This window comes from Atta cephalotes (genome assembly GCF_000143395.1).
Source record: "Atta cephalotes unplaced genomic scaffold scaffold00030, whole genome shotgun sequence".
NCBI lineage: Eukaryota > Metazoa > Arthropoda > Insecta > Hymenoptera > Formicidae > Atta > Atta cephalotes.
This window is the reverse complement of record NW_012130094.1, coordinates 1666110-1676319: the sequence shown is the minus strand read 5'-3', so window position 1 is coordinate 1676319 and position 10210 is coordinate 1666110. Positions and strand designations below refer to the sequence as shown.

The 10210-nt window shown below is 34.9% G+C and overlaps 1 protein-coding gene across 2 annotated transcripts; it reads right to left on the bottom strand.

The window, feature by feature from the left end:
* Nucleotides 1-3317: 3317 nt before the first annotated feature.
* LOC105620866 (arginine kinase) lies at nucleotides 3318-7951 on the bottom strand. Of its 2 annotated transcripts, none has more exons than XM_012202342.1 (4): nucleotides 7907-7951; nucleotides 5229-5582; nucleotides 4673-5047; nucleotides 3318-3706 (listed from the first exon to the last, which is right to left on the bottom strand). In XM_012202342.1, exons 1-4 carry the CDS (start codon nucleotides 7949-7951, stop codon nucleotides 3359-3361), a joined length of 1122 nt encoding a protein of 373 aa, XP_012057732.1. In that variant the 3' UTR covers nucleotides 3318-3358. The 2 variants fall into 2 exon arrangements, with proteins under 2 accessions (XP_012057732.1, XP_012057730.1); XM_012202340.1 differs by having other exon boundaries at nucleotides 5229-5589; nucleotides 7911-7951.
* Between the last annotated feature and the right edge of the window lie 2259 nt (nucleotides 7952-10210).

Here is a 10210-nt window from a genome sequence, read left to right as displayed (position 1 = left end):
ATATATATATATATATATATATATATATATATATATGTATATATTTATATACATTAATATATATGCATATATAATATATATGAAGAGCAGAATTTCAAAATGTCAAAAATTTAATTTTTTTAGCTAGAGATGGCATATTTCAGTGTTAAAAGACTCATATTATAAACTACTCTGAGATTCAGAAAGCATTTTTTCATCGTCAATTTATATGCTCAAAAACAGACATTATGAAGTGCATTATATTTTTTAACTAGAGGCAAACAAAATGCATTTGTTTAACATTTTTAGCAATTGTTTAGTAATTTTTAATATTTCACATCTTACTGATTGATATATACTGTTATTTTCTGTAAAGTGCATAATTTTCTTGTGTGCAGAGTTTCTTTTTTTCTCGTTTTCTGAAAATTACAAATTTTAAACAAAACGCACTTTGAAAATTGCTCATATATATATAATATGTGTGTGTGTGTGTGTGTGTGTGTGTGTGTGTGTGTATGTATGTGTACATACTTAACGTGCAGTTTGAACTATGAATTATAATTATATATTACACACAATTAGATCATTCCTTTTTTAATCAGTTTATGAATAATTTTTATCACTTTTATATAATCAAACTGTACTAAAGTATACCTTATATTCACGGAGATGTAATCGAGCTTTTGTACACTGAGAGTTTGATCTCAAAAGCTCTCTATTTTATTATGAGCATGCAGTTGTCTGTCTATTTAAATCATTACTCATTTGACATTTTCGATACATCTCTTTTCCTTTTCTTTAAGACTCTACACCATCTTTTGAATATTGTGACATATAACAATAAGAGTCAGTTGTTCCAACTTCGAATAAACTATGTGATAATTTACATACTGAATAAACAAAAGAGTAAAAAGACTATGAGAGTGTAAGAGTGTAAGAATAGTGAGCTGAAGTTTACTGAAAAGTGGAACAACTCAAAATAATAATAAATTTTTCCTTCATTTGCATATATATATATATATATATATATATATGTATATATATATAAGAAAACAAGTTATTACTTGATTTAGCATTGAGATTGGCCTCTAATTTGCTGATATACATATAAAATGTATGTAACTCTATAAATGATTCTGAAAATTTGTGAATTGTAAAATTTATCTTTATATCAATGTCTTATATGCGATGTAAAAATTATCGTATATATCAATAACGTAAAAAATTTTAAATTGTATACGATAATATACAATTTTTTCATCATTATAATTTTTTAACTGTATACGAATATCGCTACGTATTTTATTACTCATGTAATAGGAGCTTTGTATATTTATAGAGATTAAACAATGTTTATTTAATAAAATTAAATTTGTTTATTATATGTTTTTGTTTGTACGTATTTTCCAATTTACTGAAATATAATTCTTACTGTAAAATAGAAATGTACATTAACCAAGTCAGATAACACAAATATCTAAATACTTCATATACAATATATATAAGTTAAACTTGACCATTTATACGTGAATAAGACAAATAGAAGCCTATAAAATACATTCGAAGTTGCATCTTGAAGTCTAAAATTATTTGTGTGAATTACTAAATTTTCCAATTCTTCACATAATTCATATAAAAGTATTATTAGATATCAAGATGCAATCTCATTATATTTGGCATTTCTCTTGTTTTATACATTTTATAAGATTAATAAAAAATTCCCGTTTATTATTAATTTATTTTTAAAATATTTTTTTGACACAAATGCCTTTTATTAAGTTTCTTTTTATTTATAATATAATATTAATAAAACTGGTTAATGTAAAACGCCAAGATCTTAGAAGTATGTCACTCTTATTAATATTTTTAACAATGATAATTTCTTAATATTGTAGGGTCCTAAATTGAAGATTACGGCAAATTAGTTAATGGATTATCTATCATGATGGTAAAAAATATAAAAATAAATATTTAATTAAATTGACAATTTAAAAATATGTAACAATCAATGTGAAAAGTTACGATAGAGATATCCTCAGGATTTCAGAATAAAGTGATATCAGGAATTAGAAAGTCGAATAAAATTGGGAAAGTAAAACACGCAACGAAATATGTAATGTGTATGTCTTTTTATTTTCGTGTTTCATTATTTATATTCTCACCGTACATCTTGTCGAATCTGCTGGTAATACACTGTCTCTATAATATGCCGCAACGCTTGCTCGCGTGTGTTTTGTAGTGCGTGTTAAAATCCGTCGCGCAGATGTTCCTTCTTGGCTTCTCATGTGGTAAAAAAGAGAATGAAAAAACATGAATGTCGCTCTCCACCATCCGCAGACTAGAAAGACCGCAAAGTACTGAGAACAGCACTCCCCGCGATCCCTTGATGCTCCGTGGCAATCTCAAGAACACGGATAATTTAAAAACCGTCGTCATCGTATGAATATCTTTTAAAACAGCGACGACATCTTCCTTCTCTTTTCCCTTATTATCTCGTTTAATAGACAATCACGACGAACTGCAGGGGACTAGTACTAGAGCACTACTGTGTAAACGCGCGTGACTATGTATCGATAACAAATGCGATTGCAATCAAAAGAAAAAAAAAAAAAAAAAAGAAAAGAAATTTAAACGAAATCGCGAGTGCGTTGCTTCGAGAATATTTTCCGATCTTTCAAATTACATACTAAGAACGAGAAAAAAGGAACAAGTGTACGAAACTAAATAAAATACTGTCGAATACAACGTGCAGAGTGCGATGTGAGCTGACCTCTAATAAAGCCATCTTTTATCACATATTTTGTTTCCTTTAATTTATGATTTCATGTTTTCGATTAGATTAATGACAAGATATCGTACAGACATAATATAAAGTATAGCGATTAATAATCGCTATAAATAAAAAAAAATTGGAAACAAAAATCGTATATTAAAAAATTTCACAAAATACAATTAACTTCCTTCTAAGATTTTCTATTCTATTCAAAGTAATATAATTTATAATTACGGTTATTTCATATACGAACAAAATTTCTCTTTATTAATTAAAATTAAGAAAAAAAAATAGTAATGAAAAGAAGATGGCTTGAACACGGATAGCTTACATCGTACTAGACAGCGCTAATTACGATATTTATATATACGTCTTTATATATGTATAAAGACGGGTAACGCGAAAACAGCTGAAAAGCTCGATGCCGCCGGCGTTAGATCGTCGTTGAACGATTTTTTCATGCTCTTATTTATTCTCAGAATAAAATCCTCACGCCGTAGACACAGTTTCCAGCGTAACGTCACGTAAATATAGTGGCGTCCGACGGGGCTACGATGGAGAGTAAACGAATACGAAGTGTATCAGGAGAGGGGATGGGGGTTGGGTTTAGAGACTGGCTTCGATTTTGATGAGCTCAGCGATGCCATCGTTCATCTCCTTCACAGCCTGATACTCGGTCAAACCGAGACGGCGCTTATTGGAGATGTCGTAGATGCCACCTTCGGCCTCGGTGTGCTCGCCACGGGTACCGCGCACCTGTAGATTGTACTTGGCTGCGATCTCCTCGAGCTTGGCCATGTTTGCCGCGAGTTTCGGCACTTTGATGTGCACCGAGGCACGCACCGTCGTACCCAGATTCGTCGGGCAGAACGTTAGGAAGCCGAAACGATCGTTGTGCGAGAATGGCAGCCGCTTCTCGATCTCGTTCACCGCTGTCACTAAGCGTCGATATACCTGAAACATGAATTAATTAATATTTGGATATGTCAATGGTAATTATATTGTAATGCTAAATTAAATTCGTCAATCGATTACGAAATCTTTTTTAACAAACATTATATCATTTTTACGTTTTACATTTACATACTTAAACAATATAAAAGTTTCAAAAAAAATTTTTAAGCTATTACAAAAAAATTAAAAATATTTTTTAGATATTTACGTCAATAATATTCTTTTAGATATTTATGCTTGCTAAATATAAACGTATAACTAAAAATTAGTATAATTTGTTAAAAACAAAAATTATATATAATGACAAAAATTTGTCTTTAGGACAGAATAAATGAATATTAATAAAAAATAACAAATTTCAACCTATTAAAGAGATAATTCGATTTTTGATAAGTTGAAAGCTGTTATTTCTTTTTATTATGTTTGAGCCTGATTTATTTATCAGACTTATTTATATTATCTCTTATTTATATTATCGTTTCTGAATATACTATACACTGAAAAATTAAAAGATTACTTATTCTGCTCTCCAAAAATAAGTAAGTTTTCAAGAAAGAGTAACTTCGTAAAAATGATTATGAAATGATTTAAAAAGCATGATTTTGAATGATAATTTGATTTTTTATGCATTTTACTGATTTTTTTACAAAGCTACATCAATATAAATGGAAAGCCATTAAATCTTAAACTTTTTTTACAAACTTTGCAAAGTTCTATGACGTGAATTAAAAATCGCATACAAATATAGTTTATAATTTTTGAAAGAATAAATCTTTATCTTTAAATTATCTTGCATATTTATTGATTGTTGTGCGATTTTTTTCACTGAGTTATTCAACATTGAAGCAAAAGTATCTTTTTTTTATAATACTTTAACTGCTCACGGAAGACAAACTTTTAAAAAATTGTCTATTTTTTGAAAGACAAAATAAGTGATTCCTTAATTTTTTAGCATAGTGTAGTTACCTGTCCAAGATCACCACCCATTTGCATAGAGATAATGCGAAGATGATCTTCTTCGTTGCACCAGACCAGGAAAGTCTTGTCGTCGTTATGGAAGATACCACGTCCGGTGGGCCAGAAACGGCATGCGTTCGCTGCCTGAAGGAAACGATCGCCCTCCTTGAAGAGGAAGTGATCGTCGATCAGCTTCTGCTGCACTTCCTTGCTCATGCCGGTAAGCGGATAGAAAGTACCCTTCAGTTCTCCGGCGAGGCCTGACAGCGTGCTGGATACCTTCTCTTCCATCTCCTTATACTGCGCCTCCGTCAGACACGGGTTGAACGGATATCCATCTAAGGAGCGGCCGCATCGCACGCGAGTCGACACAATATATTCACCCTGTTTTATAAAAGGAAAAAGTCATCAAAATTTCATTAATAAATTTCAAAAATAATAATCTACTTATATAATCATTATAGTTTAATAATTACTATTATAAGATTTAATCGTACTAATAATATTATTTTTTATACATAAAGAAACTTAGTAATAAGAAATAAAATTTGTAGGAAAAACTTACGGTGGGATCGAGATTGCCAAAGTAGTCAACGTCACCGAAGTCCTTGGGCGGATGCTTGTCAGTCTTCTTGAAGCCGCCATGATAATCGTCGATGATGGGATCGAAGATCTCGGCGAAGACGGTATACGCCTCGGCGTCGGGCGCATAGATACCGACTCCAGAATCATGATTCTCCAAACCAGATTGAATAACGTCCAAGAGAGTAGAACCAAATGAGGTTTTTCTAGTCTTGAGTTGATCGAAGATCTCTTTGGTCAAATATTTCTTCAGCAGCGATTTGCTGTCGGACTCAGCCAACTTCGCATAGCCGGACTCCAGTTTATCTAGAACTGCTGCGTCCACCATGTTGTTACTCTTTTTACTGTAACAAAATGTTCAAGAATCACGTTAAAGATGAAAACATTTTTCATCATAATAACGATGAAATGAAAAAAGACAATTTTTTGTAATTCAATTGAAGGAACCAGTCCAATCCGCTTGAAACTTGATTTTTCATTATTTGGTTAACTTATGGTTTAGATTTCACCTCACTTGATAATGTAAATTATATTTTTTTTAGCTATGCTTAAACTAATAGTTTTGTAGTGGTAATTTTAAAAATAGTTTAGTGATTAATATATCTATAGATAGAAAAATATAATTTTTTTTATATTATCAAGTGAGCCTAATTACAAATTAACTAGTAAATGAAAAACCAGGTTATAGTCTGTCTAATTTTGCTTATTCAAGAACTTGGTAAAATTAATTTGCGCCCGATTGTTTTCATTTAATTTTAAGATTAATTCGCCTAATTTGAAAAATTAATCCTTCAATGGATATTATTTCGCCTTGCTCGTTGTGGTCTCTTTACAGCGTGCAGAACATCAAGTAGACATTAAAAATGGATGCTACAAATAAATACGTAGAGCTAGTTGTATTTGTATACTAAATTGTTTAATTGCGAGTGCAAAATATTTTAACATCTGTCGTGCCTGAATACTTGGCGTTAATCCGATTAAATCGGATAATTCTGAATCATCCACATGGTGTTTCGTCGATTTTATTCAACGACGTAGCATTGCTTTTATATATATATATATTTTCTATTATATTTTCTTATATATTTGATATCTATACTTCAGGTATGCTTTTAAAATTCCTTTGGTGCAGCGTGTGCCTCATTATTGATACGCGGTGCACTTGCATCTGCTAACTCTAGGATGCACTGCAAGTTAAAAATTCCATGACGCGAGTAAGTAGCTCATTGTAAAAGTATACAATTCCTTTTTGTTAAGTTTAAAATATTCCTTTTTTTAAGCATTAATCTAATTCAATTGTTGAATTTAAAAAAATTAACCCTTTCAATCACACGTTAGTCATTTTTTTAAAGTGAGAGATCTCGAGAAAGAGAATGATTTGTTCATAAAGTCTATTCTACAATGTATTTTTCGTTTTCTGTTTTTTTGTTATTTTTTACATTTTGTCTTTTTGCTTCTTATCTGATTTTTTGTTTTCTGTCACTCAAGATAAAAGTTAATGAACTTTGGAAGAAACAGGAAACAGTAGCAAAAAATATACAATTGTTAAAACGGTCACAAAGGGAGGAAAAAAGCAAGAGGTAAAAAGCAAGAAATAGGAAACAAAGAGCATATTGTAGAATAGGCTTAAAAGTATCCCGATGGGGGAATTTGTTTATGTCTCCAATGTTGCGAGAAATAGACGAATAGACTGACAACTCTCGAACGGTCCATCGATTCCGTTCGAAAGGAATGGAGTTCACGGAGTGCATCCTAGGGTCGAATGCCAAATGAGCATACATACACGTCGTCGTCGTCGTCATTGACGTTCTCGGTTTGTTGGACATTTTGTTGGTCGTCCGCAGACTCACATATACCCAGCGACGAGCATACACCGCCCATCGCTCGTCGAAACACGATTATGCGTCGATCGTCGCGTCGATTCAAGAATGAGGAGAGACGAGAGTTTAGCTTATGCGAGATCCTTTACGCGGAACACATACGAGACGGGCATTGATGTCGCGTTAAACCATCGCGCAAAAATCCGCAGACGTCATAAACCCAAGAGACCAGCCTGGTAAGTTTGTTAGACACACAATTAAGAAGAAAAAAAAGCGGGAACTCGGAAAGTTGCTCATATCACCATATTCAACTATTCAGATTTTTATCAAGACTTTCGTAAGTTGGATTAAATTCTTTTTTAATTCCTCCTCCTTTTAAATTCCTTTTATACATATATAAAATTCCTATGATACATTAAGAATAATGGCACACCCAGTATACATTATTACAAATAATAATTTAAAGTATTGTAATACTTAGAATAAGTAAACCCTTACTTCAACAGATATAAGGTCTGTTCTTTTCAACTTAATCTTTACACGATTTTTCTTTTCTTTTTTCTACATTTGAGAAAAAAAAGAGAAAATATGAATAAAAAGATATACAAGGTGCAAAAAGTTTAAATTAAAAAAAGAAAAGAGAAAAGACCTATGCACAAATCGCAATTGAAATTCACGTAGAATGAAACAAAATCTTAGTATATCTAAAACCGAATAAGCTTCTTAGAAGGAAAATCAGGAAAAATGAAAAGAAAGGGAATAACGAAGCTAAACAGATGAAAAAGAGAGAAAGAGAAGGAGGCGGTCTTTCTCATCCCATTGAAAACTTTCTCACGGATACGTACTCGTCGCCCGACGTGGTATCCTTCGAAGTACATCCGCCCATGTCGCTGCAACGACGAGGAGACTACGGCGACAAAGACGACGCCCTTGACGAGCGAGAGTCGAAGATGGAAAGAAAAAAAAAGAGGCGAAAAAGATCAAGCTACACGATCGAGCAAGAAAATCGGAGATTTTGCTCGATGCTTGAACTGCCTTTAAACGCGAAAATCAGAGTGTCTTTCACGTATTTCTGGAGCTCGCACACGCGACGATCAGGCAGGATCGTTAGTAAATTTAGGTAAAAACGCACGCTTCCGACGCACGAAACGGCGAGGAAGAGAGAGAGAGAGAGAGACACGAGTGTGGACGGAGAATCGTCGGTGACGAGAGTCCTTCTCGAATCGACGGGGGGCGATTCCGTCCGTCCTCTCTTGTTGCAATTTTCCAGTCGCGCTGCACCTCCCCCAGTCCGGCCGTCAGATCGAAGATCCTAATGATGAATCCTGACGAACTATCCTCGGCCCGGGCTCAAGCGTCAAGGGCTCGTGGTGAGCTCGTGGTAGGTCGCGGTGGGTCAAAGGTCGCGGCCGAGAAACCTTTCTCTCGTATTTATTGCCCGTACGTTTTCTCTTCTTCCTCCTCTTCCTCCTCCTCCTCTCTCTCTCTCTTTCTCTCTCTCTTTTGCTACCCTTCCGGCTGCCGCTGCTGCTGTTGCTGGTGCTGCCCTTCCGGCTCCCGCGTGTCTCTCCTCTCCGAAGAGCGATCTACTGATGCACGAGGTAGTGGTGCTCCTGTTAGCTCTCGCGTTAATTCCGTCGCGTTACAGCGCTCGCTCGCGACACGTTTCGCGCACCGACACGCCGGCTACTTCCCGGGAACGAGCGCGATTTTCCACAACTTTAGAGAGGGGATGATTCTTTTAGCTCCGGTCCAAACGTATGTCTTGGAAGCCAAAGTCTCGAGAATTTATAAGAGAAACGTATAAGGAACGTAGCGTACGATATTCTTGTAAGAAAAAATGAAAACGGATTCTTTTTATTTACCAATTGCATTAAATTCATTTCAAATGTTTCAAATTAATTTGTTAAATTATAATTGAACAGAAAAATTCTTGTCAAAAAGACAATTTAACATCGCCAGAGGAAATCAGAAGTTTCTCATTTTTTTAAAGTTACTTCCGTAAATTTAAATGACTTAAATTAAGCGCAGCGAATACGATTCACTGGATAAATTAAATAATTGGACAATTAGATAACGACAAAAAAATTGCCGGTCACGGAATTAATGTGAAAGGGATCAGATAGACTCTCAGCTCGCGGTCATTATAAAAAGGGTCACAGGCATTCTCCGGCTAATTTTGTCCAATCGAGCGGCCGCCTCGTCTCTATAATTCGAAGATGGTATAATACGCGTAATTACACACTTTGAACGTGACGAGAGACGCTTCGCCGAGAGCCGGCTGTTGCATCGAGTCGCACGCACTCTAATAGCTCTAACAGGTCTACACTAATGTCGCTTCAACGGACGATGTCCTTGAAGAGGAGAAGAATTTACCACGGATTTACGGAGAGAAAAAAATCAGTGGATCAAGCTTGTATTCACTACGTCGATCTCACTCCAGTTCCGTAAAATGACGAAACGCAACGCGTCGAGATCCCGGTAGCTCCTGACGGGATTGTATATAAGCAAGAAAATTGTCACGAGGAAAATCTCAGCCGCCAGGGGGAAGGGGGCGGGGATGAAAGGTCCCTCGTCTCGTTCGCGGTTTCTCGAGAAAGTGGGGAGCGAGGAGAAGGGAACAAATGCCGGATGTTGAAAAACGGCAACGCAACGTGACGAAACGAAACGGAAGTAGCAGCACCACCACCTCTTTTGGAAATTCCTCGACGAGACTTAGTCACGTTTCCCGCGGCAGAGTATAACCCTTTTCTTTCTCCTCTCTCTTTTCCTCTCGTCTGATTTTCGGCCGGGCGCGCCCTTCAGCTTGTCTCGCGCCAATATAAAATATACATATAAATATATATATTTTATATATATATATATATATATATATATATGTGCGTGTAGATATACGTGTGTGCGGGCGTGCGTGTTACCGGTCAGTAATTGTAGTGTGCGTGTCGAGAAACTAACTGACTAATTTGTGCGGATATATAATATATATATATATATATATATATATATTTATGTATATATATCGAACTTTCCTTGAATGGTGAACGAGAATTTTGGTTAGGTGTGTGGTGTGATGTGAACACTACAGTCTCTACGCTATCACTAAGCAGGAGGCGGCATTCTGCGTGCCGCGGTCTCTCTCTCTCTC